This window comes from Botrytis sinoallii (genome assembly GCF_014898435.1).
Source record: "Botrytis sinoallii strain Bc 23 chromosome Unknown BSIN_005, whole genome shotgun sequence".
Lineage (NCBI taxonomy): Eukaryota > Fungi > Ascomycota > Leotiomycetes > Helotiales > Sclerotiniaceae > Botrytis > Botrytis sinoallii.
This window is the reverse complement of record NW_024066032.1, coordinates 1,571,730-1,586,395: the sequence shown is the minus strand read 5'-3', so window position 1 is coordinate 1,586,395 and position 14,666 is coordinate 1,571,730. Positions and strand designations below refer to the sequence as shown.

The window sequence follows — 14,666 nt, the reverse complement described above, 5'->3', positions numbered from 1 at the left end:
CATTTAAACGACAAGAGAGTGTGTCACGTGATGCTTCTACAACCATTTAAAAACACCATGATGTAGGTAGGTAGAGTTAATTCACTGTCATCTATCAATCATTATACATGTCTCATTACGACCCTTGCGCCGTTTCTAGTGGCGTTGATATGGTATTACGGTCCGTATAACTGGTCTTCATCCATGGATATCCAAGTATGGTTCTTGACAGAGAACTACGGTTAAGATCATCTCTTTTGCAAATTATGAGGACCGTACTGCATTCACTTTGATTTAGTTGATGCAACCAAATCATTGTGCCGGACTTTACCACCATGATATTATCTACGGTCATTACCTGGTGATAAGTCATGAGCAACGATGTGATCAACTTCGGTAGTGGCTACATGGAATAGTAAACTGAACTGCTAGTCCTCTGAGTTTACTACGGTCACTGCTACTGTCGTACTAAAGACTTGGGATGTGACCATACGATTTGGCACGGTTTGAGGAAACATTTGGATTCGTTACGGTTCTGATGAGGATTACCAACTCAGTACGGTGTACGGCAACTTTTGCGAACATGGCATCCAATACAATTAATATATAAACCTCTCAATCCACTGAGCTCTCCCTCTCATTCTCATTCGCAGGAAAAATATCCAAAGCAACTTCTTCTCATTCTCAATCAGAGAATAAACATCCAAAACCAACTTCAAAGATACTCATACAGAGAAAAATACTCTTTCAATTCAAATATTTCGAGACTCCTGACCAGTCAAAATGTTCTCTTCAGACGACTCAGATATTGAGATGACGGACATCAATGGTAAGATATCAAATTTTTCTCGATAGCTCCTATGGTTTATAACATGCTAACTGTATTTAGATAACCAAACACAATCTCGACAGGGCTCACGCTGGATTTCCCGAAGAAAGCCAGGCATCATGACCAAGTCCAAAAAATCTGCACTCGACAAGCTCCCACTCGAGGTTAGACGAATGATCTACAAGGAGCTCTTAGTAAATCCAGTTGTAGGAACCATGAAGGCCATTGAAGCAGACACCGAGTTTGGAGTCGAAGCCACCTATGGACTCACACCGGCCATATTACGCACATGTCGCAGCGTCTACGCAGAAGCTTCGGAGGTCTTGTACGACCAAACCTTCATTATCAAGTGCGATTACAGCTATCGCGGTGGAAGCTTGGGCAGAGACCTGTTATGTCATGCCCTTGTCCTATATTGAGATACAGATACAAGCTTACCTCTCCACTCACTCGACTTGAGATTCCTGTCAAGTCTTTGGCAATGACACAAGCCCGTTCCTGGAAAGTTCTCGTCGATTCGTCTGTCGATAAAACCGATTCACACCAACAGTTCTACGAATTCTGTAGAGCAGTCTGCGACGCTCGTCCAAAGAAGATCGAGATTGTCATGTTGAAGACAGGAACCGGTCCACCTAATCCAGCTCAAGTCGGGCGGTTGGGAATATGCCGTACGTGGAAGCCATGGGAAACACTAGCACCACTTACCATGTTACGCAATGTCGGAAAATTAACCATCAGAAATGAGTACCCGTCGTTCCTCCATGAAATCGACGGCTTCAACCCAGACGAAGTTGTCTGGAATTCCCACGAGCCTGGGAAAGTATTGACTCGCATGCTACAAAATCTGGTACAAAGCGGTAGACCAGTTGAGAGGTAAGAATCTTCAATTCCTTTGATACGAAGATTATGTGCTAACTAAGTAAACAGAATATTCACGATGCGAGAAAAGCTTGTCATTCTCGCGGAGAGCTTCGAGCGATATCTTCCCTTCAAGATGGACATGAATTTCCGCGCTCCCTTAACTATGCACGACAATATTCGTTCTCATCCAGAGGACATACATGAACTTATCGAGTTCGGTTACAAGAGATACACTGAGTATCATGTTCCAAACCCAAACCGCAACAAAGACGGCAACAACGACCCGGAAGAGTCTCTGTTCCAAGCCAGAAATGCCGATTTGACTATGCAAAATTCTAGTTTCAAGCAGCATAGGGAAGAAGTGGTCAAGCAATTGCGACTCCAGTATAAGAGATTGCTAGATGCTTCTAACAAGCTAAAGTCTTTCAAATCTGAACGAGACCAATTTTGGGAGAGAAAAGATGCTGGATTTGCTCACTGGCTACTATTAATCGAAAAATATGCCGCAGAGTTTGAGCGCAAGAAGAACCCTGATACAGCTGCAGAGTTCCGCAGACAGAAGCGCAGATTCGATAACCTCCGTGCAACATGGCCAAGAGAAACCATGCTTGGTAAGCTGGATCGAATGATGGAGGATCGGGAGTTCGATGAATTCGAGACGGTTGCCCTGACAGTTGAGGAGGACATGGACAAGCAAGTCGCAGGAATGACAGCTGCATGGAGAGATCTTTTCAAGGCAGATGTGTACAAGGAGAGATTCTGTCAATACAAATTTGATCTTGCAGCCTTGCGAAGAAAGAGAGTTGTTCGAGATAGGGATGAGGAATAGAGAGTGGCTGCGGGGGAAGGGAATGACTCTAGATTACTTCAATTCTCTTATTCCTTTGTTCATAGGGAGAGACGAAGTCGATGTGGGAAATTGATCAAGGCAACATCAAAATCATAGTTCATTGACATAAAGTGTCTATCTTAGTTAGATCCCAGCAATTAAGATGCTATTGAAAGAAATTTTCGCTCATTAAATAAATCTAGATACCAAGTGACATTTGCAATGTGATTCCTAATTATTTGAATTATTTGGAAATACTCCTATATATATACATATGAGCTTAACATTTGGACTTAGCAAACGATAAGTGTTGAGACTTTAATTTCCCATGGATATCTATTTAGAGTAGGGATAGGAGCTATGGACGATATGTTAATCATAGCGCTTCCTGTGTATCTTGACATACTTGTGGCTCACTAAGAGCAATGTGACGAGCGGATTTATCAACCTTCCCAACAGAAACCCGATTCTCTTGGGCGTCAACGCTGTGTTCAAGATCGACTTGTTGTCCACCTGTACTTGACTGGTAGGTTCGTGTCAAGCAAGGGATTGGCTTCAGAACTTTCAGCTACTGAATCTGTATTGTGAACAGGATTCAGATCAGCTTCGATATCAGCTTCGGTATCGGCGTGGACACTGACTTGGATGACACCGGCTTGAATGACAGCGGCTTGGATGGCACCGGCTTGAATGTCAGCGGGTTGGAAGATGGCGGATTGGGTATCAGCAGATCGGATGGCATTTGCTTCGGTATCAGCTTGAATATCGGCTTGAATGACGGCAGGCTCAATATCAGCAGGCTGAATACCGGCTTGAATATCAGCAGGCTGGGATATGGCGGGCTGGGTGTGAGGTTGGATATCAGCAGGCTGAATATCAGCAGGTTGAATAGTTTCAGCTTGGATATCAGCTGAAAGTTCTGACCTTGAACTTCGTTTTGCAGCTTGGAGACAGTTGTTCTCAGAACGTCGATCTCCTCGATCGCTGTAATGGCTTTTTGAAGGTTGGCCTTCAGAATTTTCGTGTCAGCCTTCCCGAATCCAACAACTGAGTTTGCGAAGACGTCATCAGAATTTTTATTGTTCTGAGATGTCAGCGTTGCCATAATTGGCGGCCCGCTCAGCGGTGAAGGTTGGCTGACCTTCCGGCTATGACTTGGCCTGGAAGGGTTTGCGTCAGTTCTCGCAATTGCGTTGATTAAAGTCTGAACGTCGGCTTCGTCAGATGGTGGCTCGTCATCGTGATCAGGCACTCCAGATAGTGCTTTCAACCCAGATTCTTTGTATCTCTGTTGGTTTTTCTGAAAAATCGCCTCGTTTGCCAGCTCCTCTCTTGTGTTCGGAACTGGTCTGACGTCGAGATCGCCAAACTTCTGTGCTGGCCAGTCAGGTTTGTTGGACTTATCGACATCGACATAGTCAGGTAGGTGATGATCAGGAAGTGCCAAAGGTACACTCCCGCGGAGAGGCTTCTTATCGTATCTGATAATCTGAAGATTATCAGAAACCGCTGATAAACCAACGGACACTCTCTTCCTCAGAATGTCACCATGTGAATTGAAATCGGCAGGTGCATATTTGCACCTATCACTGGCACCGACCACTCTCATCAGAGCGTAAACTGCCGCATCAAAATAGTACCTGAATCGGGGAAACGACGAAGCATCGTCTGGTTCGGATGTTGGATTGAATATGATGTGGTCTTGAGCCCATTTTGACTCCACTCCATCTCCATCAGCGGGGATCCAATCTCTAGCTTTATCAAGGCATGATGACTGGATATTCCGCGCGATGAGTGTGATGTTTGGGGGTGTATAGGGTCTCTTTGGATCAGATGGAGTGGAGTGGATAAGAGATCCAGATAATAGAGATTGAATCTTCGACAGAGTCGCTGCTGATGAGGATTCACCTTCAGGGTTTGTCTCCACTGGTGCAGACACTGGGTTTTGTGCCTTGGCTGATGCATCAGCTCCACTGGGAGTTGTGAAGACAGATTGCTTGTGTGTTTCAGCAGACCTCAGATGTTTGTTGGAAGATTCTCCTTCAGGTGAATGGATGCGCTTTCCAGCCGCTGGTGTAACAGGAGCGCTGTCAGACATGGCGCCTAAGAATCAAATACGAACGTCAGTAATTATTCACCAAAAGCGAGTGATAGGAACACTTACCGTTTGTCCAACAGCAACCAGAGTTGGTGGGTGGGCGAATCAGAAGAACTTTTCTCTGTGAAACGATGAAAAGTCAGCAATAGATCGAAAGCAAGTATTCTGAGTAGGGAAAACAAAAGACTTACGTTCTGAAGAGGACGTAATCAGAATCAAATTTGATCTTTATCAGAACCTTTGGCTTCGGTCTGGTAAGAAAAAAAAGGTCAGCGATAGATCGAAGGTAATTATTCTTCATGGAGAGGACCAAAGTCTTACTTACTCAGAGTAAGATGAGATCGAATAATCCACGTAAGTGGAAGAGCAATCAGCTCCTTGTACCTCACTACGAGGGTTTGAATTGGCATTTATGATCTTCGGAGATCTGAACCTTTGATCGAGAGTCAGCTCTTTCCCATCAACTTGATCATGCGTCAAAAAGTTGATCGGATTTTGGTTTGCTTTCTTTGTCTTCTCGGGATGCTTACGAATTTGTGGTTCCACCGTTATATATGGTAGCGCGTAGTATGAATTGAGATCTGCCATCTTCAATGATCGATGCTTTAAAATTTGAAGTTGATAATTTTTTGTTGTTGTTGTGTGTGGAAAAATTTCTCCTGGCAATGGCTGAGATAATGAGATTGGAAGAAACTAGTGTGGAATTAAGCGATCTCCAATTGTTGTTAACAATTAGAGCTTTATTATTGATATCTTATTATTAAAAAAAAATTATAGTCTTATTTCTGAATCAATTTAATTTACAAATTGAAGACTATATCTAATCAATCTATTAGGCAGTGATGTAGACAACATTTGCTTGATCAAACAAGCCAACCAGAGTCCCAGACACGATACACTGCTACAATTCGGGAAACTCGTGGACAAGATGGACTGCAGCAGATATTGGTTGAAGCATATGCGTCGATGTCTGAAGCTTTAGATGTATGCAAAAGAATCTCCAGATTCGTTCGTTTTGACGGGAAATAACAGGGAAGCTACGAGGGACTCAAGTGATTCAATGTCAAGAATTGGCAGGAGCCTATCAAAGCATATAGTCTTTCCTATTTCGATCATTGAATGAATTTATTCTATTCACTTAGTAGCTAGCTAATCCACTACAAAAACTAAACCCCAATGTTATCGAAATCAACCTCTGACTTGGTTCTTCATAGAAGCTTTCAGCATCCATGGTTCCCAGCGGAGTATTCCTAATCAATCCATCGAAGTCAAAGCAAGTGCAGAATACTACTGTCTAGTCTTTTACCATCCATAGAAATCATGATCCGAAGATCTAGCAACATATCTTTCGAGACTGAATCTTTCAGATATTTACCGCACTTCATTATCTCCTATCAGATAACCTCTTCCAGGGCACTATCTCCTTCTCCTCCGAGATACTCAGAGCCCGCATACCATTATCAGATTGTATATTAGCCTCTTGTAGCAGAAATTTGTCGAATGCGTTGACTTCTGGCCCAAGAGCTCCATGAATACGTTCTCCTTCAACCAGCATGTGCGGGGTATCTTTATGCCAGCTTGTTCTTACATCTTCTTCAGATCTCTGATTGTTGTCCTCGTCACGGCTCTCAGAAGTAGTTTTGGTGATTGTCGATTCAAGTTGTTCACGTCTCCGTCTGCGGACCTGATGAATATTAGTATCTGTTGAATAGCATCTGAGTGGCGGATATATGCGTAAGCACTCACCTCATCATTTCCTCCCACAAGTGCAGGATCTTTGATGCCGAAACTCTGAACACGAAAGTTCTCTTCAGGGATATATCTTTCAGATTCTTCATCTTCTTCAAGATCTTCGTCATACAAACTATTCCAGTCATTTAGCTCAGGATAGCTCTCTTCTCGACGATTATTTGAATGGTTTTGTGATTTTGTGCGAGGAGTAGGTCCCAGGTGATCATCAGCACTTCTATCTCTTCTTTCGTGTTGTGCCGAAGAGGTTAGAGACTGTATGTCAGATTCAACTCTTTTTTTTTTGTCTACGGTCAGACAAGGAACTCGGAGGCTCGTATTGATAATCAGAATCTATCTTTCCTCTGGTTTGTGATAGAGAACTCAGAGTCTCATGTCGGTATTTAGAATTTCCTTTTCTTCTGCCTTGTGCCGAATCTTTCATCATGACCTCAAGCTGATCATCCTCCTCCTCTACATCAGAATCTCCCCATCCTGTTCCACGTTCAGGTCCTCTCTGGTATTGTACTGGGGAGTCATATAATCGTGTGGGAGTCATGGGATAAGTCGAAACCTCCTCTCCTTCGAGTCTATAGTTTTCTGTTCCTCTTCTACTCTCTGCGGAAACCCCAAATCTATTGACAGTTATCGGCCCAGCTTCGAATCCTTTCTTTTCTCTTATTTGTGCCGAGTGTTCAGATGATCGTGTTCTCGTTGTTTCAGGGAGGGCTTTCCCTCTTCTCGGTCCTGCTCCAGGGCTTCTTTTTTTACGGGATATTCATCGTCAGAGGAAATGACAATCACTTCAGCCAAGACGGGAGGATTCTGTTTGGATAATGGACGACCACTAGAAGGACCTCCTTGAGGGGAAGGAGGCTTCATCATCCTGTTCCGAGCTCCGGCCTTACGCCGACCTCTTCCCTGGCGTACCGATAAGTTATCAGAAGCCTTGTTCAGGGTTGCGGGGCTGAGCTGGTGATCAGAACCTTCACTCTCGCTTTGGTGTTGTGCCGAATAGTTTGATGACTGATACTGAGCTACAGAGTCCGGCCGGTGTTCAGAATTTTCTTCGTCTCTATTTCCTTGGTGCTTTCTTGAACGATTATATGGTCCATTTGGAGCTTTGGATCTGGGTTGATACTCAGAATCTTCGCTGTCACTTTGGTAATGATTCTGAGCTACAGGCTCACGCCGTCCATCTCGTCTATGTTGTGCTGGCTGCCCAGGTGGTGGATTTTCAGCCATAGGCTCAGATTGACGCTCGAGATTTTCAAAATCCTCTTGACCTTGGATCGGGGATTCGTCGTCAGAAGTCATATCAGGAGATTCGAGATCATTTGGCTCTTCAGGCATTTGTGCATCATCAGCAATTCTGTCCGCAGGTCGACGAAATGCATTCACCAAGGCTCTCTTTTTTAATTGTAAAATTGCCCCATTCTCGGATGCCGGTATACGTTCGGTCCTCCGAGCTGAATATTCAGCAACGGTTTTCAATCTATGTTCAGGGTTCTCCTTAACATATACATCCCATGAGTTTATGATGATATCGAAATCCAAAGGAGAAATTCCTAAAGCTACGGTCGATTCCCTGGGATTCTGTTCAGCGCATCTCTTGATGTTTTTAGTGAAGTCAGAGTGTAATGGCAGATTCCTTGGAGGTTCAGGTAATGGAGGCATATGATTTTCCAGATATTGTCGCACGCGTGTATTGTTCGGAGTCATACTCGAATGAGGCAGTCGATGAAATCTGGCCAATAACATTGAGTAATGTAATAAGTTCAAACCAGGATGACCACTAAAAATTGGGCATTTTGGTATCTTTGTCAATCTCCGAGCAGGAAGTATGGCCCAAACAGGAACATTGTCAGTTCCACGATCAGATAGAAAAGATGCTGTTGTGTTTGGGGGGATAATATCTGTGGCATCAATTCCATATAACTCCTTTACTTCCTCCAGATTCGGATTTCCCATGATGATGTTTCAGCAAGAGCTCTATCATCTTCGTCGGACCAATTGATCGGCACTCGCTTTGGGACAGGTAATTGAATCTCTTCATTTTCAGAGTAATCTCTATGGTGTCTCAAATTTGACATACTGGTTGAGGTATGTGCAGTTCTGAAGTAAAAGTTGCAAAGTTTTATGCTTTGATGTTTGTGTTCTGCTCAGAATTTGTGGTTATCTCGAAGTCTCGCATGGTCTCCGCGCAACGAATCATGGTCACATGATAGCTACACTAGCTCAAATATCATCTCACTTTCATATTACCTAATAATTCTCTGTTGTGACCATTGCCATACGTGATTAGAATACACGGATGTGTAGTTTACGATTTGGCACTTGTATCCCGATTGGGGATTGGGTTTATTAGAGTGGAGTCTCCGAATCTCAGGAGCTGAAGGGCTTATACCCACCATAAAAGTATGGTGTAATGCATTATGTGCCCTTTTCTATGAGTCTACATGAACATGTGTAATTTTAGGTGTTTATGGAGTGGTATTCTCGTATTATTCTGCCTTTTAAGCTGTGAAGCTACGGCGCAAATGTCAAGTCAAATCTCATACCAGAACTGCCAGATTGACTTTTTCGTCTCTTTCTTCCCCAAAGCCTGGATTTTGGTTTGGACTGAAGACATATCGAATAACTGTTTACCTTGTAGTTTTGTGAATTGACAGTTCTGCTTCAACATCGCACAATTGTAGTCCTCAAACTTCTCTGTCAATCTGCGGGTATAATTGAGGGCACTAGGATCATACTACTCATTTATCATTTCGACTACTTTATATGCAGTGACGTCCATTTTTACCGTTCTTCCAGATCCCAACCATGTGATGATTGTGATTTCCTTGAGTTTCTTAGGAATCCTACACATTGAGGTTTGAGGATCATTCCAATGACAGCCTGTCAAATCCAGAGCAACGTAACATTTTAAAGCATTCTAGAGAGGGAATCACAATGAAAATAATATACGTTTGAAGAAGGTAGTATTGTGGTGCTTTTTCTTTTACTTCATACCCACAGCAATGTTGATATGCCACTGAAATTCAGAGTATGAACCAGAAATGCTTCATCCCTCGCAACACCATTCAGAGATCAGACTTTGGGACAGATACCAAAATCTCGTCTTAACACCATCAAGAGTTCATCTCCCGATAATTCTTCAGAGTAATTCACAACCATCCACTATATAAATGGTTAGTGTCATGTTTGAGTGAAGGGATCCAGCAATGAAACTTACACTCAAAGTCTTCTGGTGAAGCCAATCAGGTTTTTCGAGAGGATTCTTGATCAGAGGGTGTTCCTATGAGTTGTCAGTATAATTTGAAAAAAATTGAAAAAACAACTGCAAGATAAGAACATACCAATCTCTTCTCTTCAGCTGCCTCCTCTTCCTCGGCCCGCTGTCTCTTCTCAGTTTCTTCAAATGTCTTCTTGACTTCAGCTGCCTATAAGATGTCAGTATAATTCGAAAAGAATGAAAAAACAAGTACAAGATGATAACGTACCAATTGCTCGGCCTTTGCCTTCTCCTCAGCCTCTTTGATCTTTCGATCTTCTTCCCCAGCAAGGCGGTGGTATTCAGCGTCATCCTCTTCTTGTTTAGATCTTGACACGATGGGAGCGGGCAACTTGAATGCTACAGAATGCGGGTATTCAGAAGACACGAAAGAGTCCCACATCTTGACAAGGTCAGGACATCCAAATTGACCAAATTTGGATTGACTGACGACGATCTTGTACCTGCTCAGGAAGTTCAAAATGTATGCAACATCCATCAGAACATTATCCTTGCGATAATCAGAGGGGTTTCTGATGTTCAGATAAATGCAGACCATGGATGCATTCTCTCCATCTCTTCGATCAGGTCTTTCAACGGTGACGTTGATTCGAGACCCGACCCTCTTCTGGAAACTGGTCATTGTGCGGAAGTTGGTGCCAGTGGTCAGGAGGAATGCTCGGCGGTGATGGATCAGACGCCCAAAGAATGGGATGGGGATTCCATCCTCCATCTTCCAACCATGAAGGCTGGTTTTCAGAAGCTTTGCCCACGGCAAGTCTAAAGTTTCCTTCCCTTGAAACATAGCACGGTTGCCCATGCTCTTCCAGGTGACGATATCTTGTGTAGAAACGGGCTTCCACTTGGACTTTTGTTCAGGATTTTGTATCGCTGTTGGAGTGACGACATACGGCCGAACGCCAGGGAAATCAGCTCTCTGATTGAAAACCATGTCTGTAATCCATTGTTAATAAGATATTTTCCTCATCTCAGAATCTCACTTACTGATCGTTACCCAAGCATGTCGCTCAGTTTCGAACTTCACAATCTCAGGATCAGAATTTGGCGTTGCCGTATTGTTGATGTATAAAACCACCATATCATTGACAGCTTTGAGGCTTTGATCCAGAGATAACGGAGATCTATCAGTGGTGTCGTGTGTCAGCCAGTTGGGGGTCTTATTTTTTTGCTTTTGTATCCAGAAGATACTTTCGGATTTTTGGCGCGACTGAGACGTATAATAGTGCATAAGCACGTTTGATGTCTGACATCTTGTTGATTCTGATGTATGATTGTTCGTGGTTGTATGTGGGTAAAAGTCAAGTAGCAACCGCTGAAGAATTAATAAGATCAAAATGGTTTAGTGCGAAATTAAGCGATTGCCAAAATAACACTAACATGCCCTAGTCTTTCAGCTTCAGCCGATGGTCCTATTATCAGCGCCTCAGTTGTAAAATAAACCTCGAAACCTTTACTTTGCATTATTAAAACAACGGAAAAGATGGCAAATCGAGTCAACAACATGAGAAGAAGAACACAATTGCTTGAACAAGCAAGCAACCAAGAAGAAGCCAGTGAGTAATTTTTCATCCTTAACCTTGACTGTTGTTCGCATTTTTTAACCTTAACTTCAGAAAAATCGACAATGGCGAGCGAGAAGAACGCCTGGTTCTCTGGGACAGAGGGTGAGCAAGCCTATATGCATATAGAACATGAATATTAATCTTCATATCAGCTCTGAGAGAAGAAGAGAGAAAGAGAGAAGATCTGATTCTGCAGGGAGGATTGGGAGCGCAGAAGCCCAAGGGAGCAAGTAAGTCATTGGATTCTACTCATCTTTGAGATACTAATGATGCAATTTTAGAAGCTGAAGCTGCTGAAAACCGGTCCAAGGTAAAGACTTTGGACCAGTTTATTGAGGAAGCTGCAAACAGACATAGAGGTGAATTCACTCTGAAGATTCGAATTTACACCATTGGTATCCATACTAACTCTGCGTTCCAGCTGCCAGAGATAATCTGAAGAATGTCACTGTCCCAGCCGAAGTCCTCAACACACCTGATCGACCAAACACAAGCAGTGGTCTCCCCAAACCATCTGATCAACAAAAGACACGCCGTGGTCCAGCTCCCGCGCTACCTCAAAAGACCATGGGAGCTGAAGTGGTTCAGAGCGCTGATCAGCTTCCATCTTTTCCGTTCGATAATTCTCCACGTTTTGGAGCTTCGCAATCAGACCAGCGCAGTGAATCAGACACCCCTCAAGTTGAATGCGAAGCTGAATTTAATACACAAGTCGGATTTGACGGCCAGGTTCGGCATTACCTGTCTGAATTTGATGATACTTTACGCCAAGATTCTACATTTATGTGGATTCCTGAAGAGCCAAGCCAGAAAACTATAGTTGATTTCAAACTTGGGATTGCACCACAGATTTACGGGTTTTTGATATCTTCCCAGGTCGATCTTAAGAAATTTCCAAGTCAGCTTCGAGTCATCGCTCAAAACGGAGTTCGTGATCTGAAGAATAGGAATGAATGGATTTCGGTCAAGATGATGGCCTGTTTGTGGAACAAGCTATATCTGAACAGTAAGTTCAACGGTGTATCAGCCGATATTCATCAATACAAACTGGAACTCCAGATGTGGACTACTTATGGTAAGTCTCTTTCTGCCCATTCATGATCTTGATACTGATACGTTTTTGATTTATAGTAAATCCAGATCCAGAATCTTTCAGAGGTATCAATCCGAAAGGAAAGTCTGACTTGTGTCATAAGTGTTCTGAAGCTGGTCACGCTTGGGACTTTTGCACTCAAACTTGTCGATGGTGTCATTGGTGCTCTGATTTTTATTGATTTGAAAGGTCGCTCTGAAGGGCTCATGTATGTTAGATTTTAATCTTAATCCATACATCCCAAGCAAATTTGATATTACTCACTCCAAATTTGGTCGGGTATCCAACAAGAGTGAAGTGAAGTCTGAAATTAGTGAATGTTGAGATGTCGTCAAGATTAGCTTAGTAATCCATGCATTTACACTAGAATGTGGATCCATTCATAATCGCACACCTCACATGCCAAAATTGTTCCGGGTAAAGCTAATAAGGTTAATGCACACCCAGCAGAAATAATTACACACCATTGAATATTCCCATCACCTTTTATTTGCATTTCTTCTTCCATGAGCTATCAGACGCAATAGAAACTAATCGCCACGTCGCTTTAACCTTTCAAAGGACAATGACAAGCGAAGGACAATGACAAGCGAGGGCCAACGTGGCACAATATTCCCTAGATATTGGAGCATTAATATTTGAGATGTGTGAGTTGAAGTGATCCGATACAATCACCTGCTTTTTACACTAACAGTCGGTCCAGTTGCCCTAGAGTCGAGCATATCATGTTTATCGACCGAAAGTATTGCTGATTGCATCTGTCAGATTAAGAAGCTGTGGGACGTTGCAATATAATATCTTTCTGTGCTAGCAATGTAACTATCCAGTGCTGGCAGTTCCAAATATTGTGAAAACCCAACGGCTGGTTCCCCAAAAAGAAATCGGACCGATGTACTCTGTAACCCAGTGGCTACCAATACCCCAACTCTTGAAATTCGAGAATTTGAGAGACAACATTATGCAGTCATGCAAGAGTCTTACGACTGATGTCTTTTGTGTGTGTATATTTTGTGATAAGTCATTGGTCACCAGCAAGATACCAACAAAAATTCCGTCTTTTCCGATACGAGATAATCGATATAGAAACGACGGACCCCGCTCTCTCAAAATCGAGACGGGCTATTGGGAATATCTTCTCGATCATCGCAATCATGACGTCTATTTTTAGCAGTATGCTAGCTTTGTTACCTTCAATGGTACCCTTCGCATCATATGAAGCAATGCCAACACCAATAATTCCCTCTACATGCCGCTGCTTTCCAGGAGATAAATGCTATCAGCGATTGGGACAGTTTCAATCAAAAATAGGCGGAAAACTAATTGCTCCCGTCCCCATCGCGGCCGTCTGTCACAACGATCAGTTTGCAACCTATAATGCAATAGTATGTGCTACGTTGAAAGAAAACTGGTTTCTCCCAGAAACCCACCTTTCTTCCTCTTCCTGTTGCTCTGCTATGGCTTGGATGTTCGCAGATAACGCGTGCAATCCCTTTCTTTCGAACACTACATTGTGTGCATTAGGTAACTATGTTAGCTATACAGTCAATGCAACTACCGCGGACGATGTTAAAGAAGCAGTCAAATTTGCCAATCTTTTTAATGTTCGTCCGGTGATTCGCGCCACCGGCTATGACTATAATGGCAAATCCACTGGGGCTGGTGCTCTTGCCGTTTGGACATATCATCTCACATCCATATCTCTCACCGACTCGTACGAGTCTGCAGCATATACAGGAAAGGCAGCAGTAGTCGGATCAGGGGTCTCATCTCAACAAGCCTATGAATTTGCCGATGCAAACAACGGCATCATTATTACGGTAAATTATCCTACTGTCGCACCGGCTGGCTGATATGGGCAAGGAGGCGGACACGGACCGCTTGCTACAGAGTTCGGATTGGCAGTTGACCAGGTCTTGGAATGGCAAGTTGTGACTGGGGTAGGAACACTCGTTACAGCTACTTCTACTCAAAATCCAGATCTCTTCTGGGCCCTATCTGGAGGTGGTGGAGGAACATACGACATTGTTCTATATCCGCAACTGTCGCATTCCATCCCACAGTCACTTCAATATCCTCCGCGACTTTGCAATTTGCGCCCCCAGCCATGACAGAAGGCTTTACCGCATATTGGCAGACTATCAAAATATTCCTGCAATCATTGCCACGGATGGTCGACAGCGGCTTACAAATCGTCTGGATCATTGGCCCCGGTTTTTTCCTCATCTCTCCAGTCACAGGTCTTGACGTCGTGCAAGATACAATCGATAGCGTCTTTTCGCCCGTCCTTTCCACACTCGACAATTCGAGATCCCTTACGCTTACGCATCCCCAGCATCCTCCTCATTCCTAGAATACTACAATTCCGCCGCCTTCGGCGCCAACGTCTTCAACG

The 14,666-nt window shown here is 43.4% G+C and overlaps 7 protein-coding genes across 7 annotated transcripts; 3 read left to right on the top strand and 4 right to left on the bottom strand.

Moving 5' to 3' along the window:
* Nucleotides 1-762: 762 nt before the first annotated feature.
* EAF02_003611 (uncharacterized protein) lies at nt 763-2,498 on the top strand (the record flags this gene model as incomplete). The annotated part of the gene is made up of 4 exons (XM_038899659.1): nt 763-808; nt 869-1,215; nt 1,269-1,681; nt 1,736-2,498. The coding sequence occupies 4 exons, from the start codon at nt 763-765 to the stop codon at nt 2,496-2,498; spliced, it is 1,569 nt and encodes a 522-aa protein (XP_038760586.1).
* A 491-nt stretch (nt 2,499-2,989) lies between these two features.
* Nucleotides 2,990-4,596, bottom strand: EAF02_003610 (uncharacterized protein; the record flags this gene model as incomplete). The annotated part of the gene is made up of 2 exons (XM_038899658.1): nt 2,990-3,309; nt 3,423-4,596. 2 exons carry the CDS (start codon nt 4,594-4,596, stop codon nt 2,990-2,992), a joined length of 1,494 nt encoding a protein of 497 aa, XP_038760585.1.
* A 1,384-nt stretch (nt 4,597-5,980) lies between these two features.
* On the bottom strand, nt 5,981-6,883 carry EAF02_003609 (uncharacterized protein; the record flags this gene model as incomplete). Its single annotated transcript, XM_038899657.1, has 3 exons — nt 5,981-6,280; nt 6,343-6,619; nt 6,645-6,883. The coding sequence occupies 3 exons, from the start codon at nt 6,881-6,883 to the stop codon at nt 5,981-5,983; spliced, it is 816 nt and encodes a 271-aa protein (XP_038760584.1).
* Nucleotides 6,884-7,002: 119 nt separating this feature from the next.
* On the bottom strand, nt 7,003-8,295 carry EAF02_003608 (uncharacterized protein; the record flags this gene model as incomplete). Its single annotated transcript, XM_038899656.1, has 1 exon — nt 7,003-8,295. One exon carries the CDS (start codon nt 8,293-8,295, stop codon nt 7,003-7,005), a length of 1,293 nt encoding a protein of 430 aa, XP_038760583.1.
* A 1,119-nt stretch (nt 8,296-9,414) lies between these two features.
* Nucleotides 9,415-10,697, bottom strand: EAF02_003607 (uncharacterized protein; the record flags this gene model as incomplete). Its single annotated transcript, XM_038899655.1, has 5 exons — nt 9,415-9,504; nt 9,560-9,622; nt 9,684-9,767; nt 9,828-10,552; nt 10,604-10,697. 5 exons carry the CDS (start codon nt 10,695-10,697, stop codon nt 9,415-9,417), a joined length of 1,056 nt encoding a protein of 351 aa, XP_038760582.1.
* A 402-nt stretch (nt 10,698-11,099) lies between these two features.
* Nucleotides 11,100-12,455, top strand: EAF02_003606 (uncharacterized protein; the record flags this gene model as incomplete). The annotated part of the gene is made up of 6 exons (XM_038899654.1): nt 11,100-11,172; nt 11,233-11,283; nt 11,334-11,411; nt 11,463-11,540; nt 11,603-12,256; nt 12,313-12,455. The coding sequence occupies 6 exons, from the start codon at nt 11,100-11,102 to the stop codon at nt 12,453-12,455; spliced, it is 1,077 nt and encodes a 358-aa protein (XP_038760581.1).
* A 970-nt stretch (nt 12,456-13,425) lies between these two features.
* On the top strand, nt 13,426-14,124 carry EAF02_003605 (uncharacterized protein; the record flags this gene model as incomplete). The annotated part of the gene is made up of 1 exon (XM_038899653.1): nt 13,426-14,124. The coding sequence occupies one exon, from the start codon at nt 13,426-13,428 to the stop codon at nt 14,122-14,124; it is 699 nt and encodes a 232-aa protein (XP_038760580.1).
* Nucleotides 14,125-14,666: the final 542 nt, after the last annotated feature.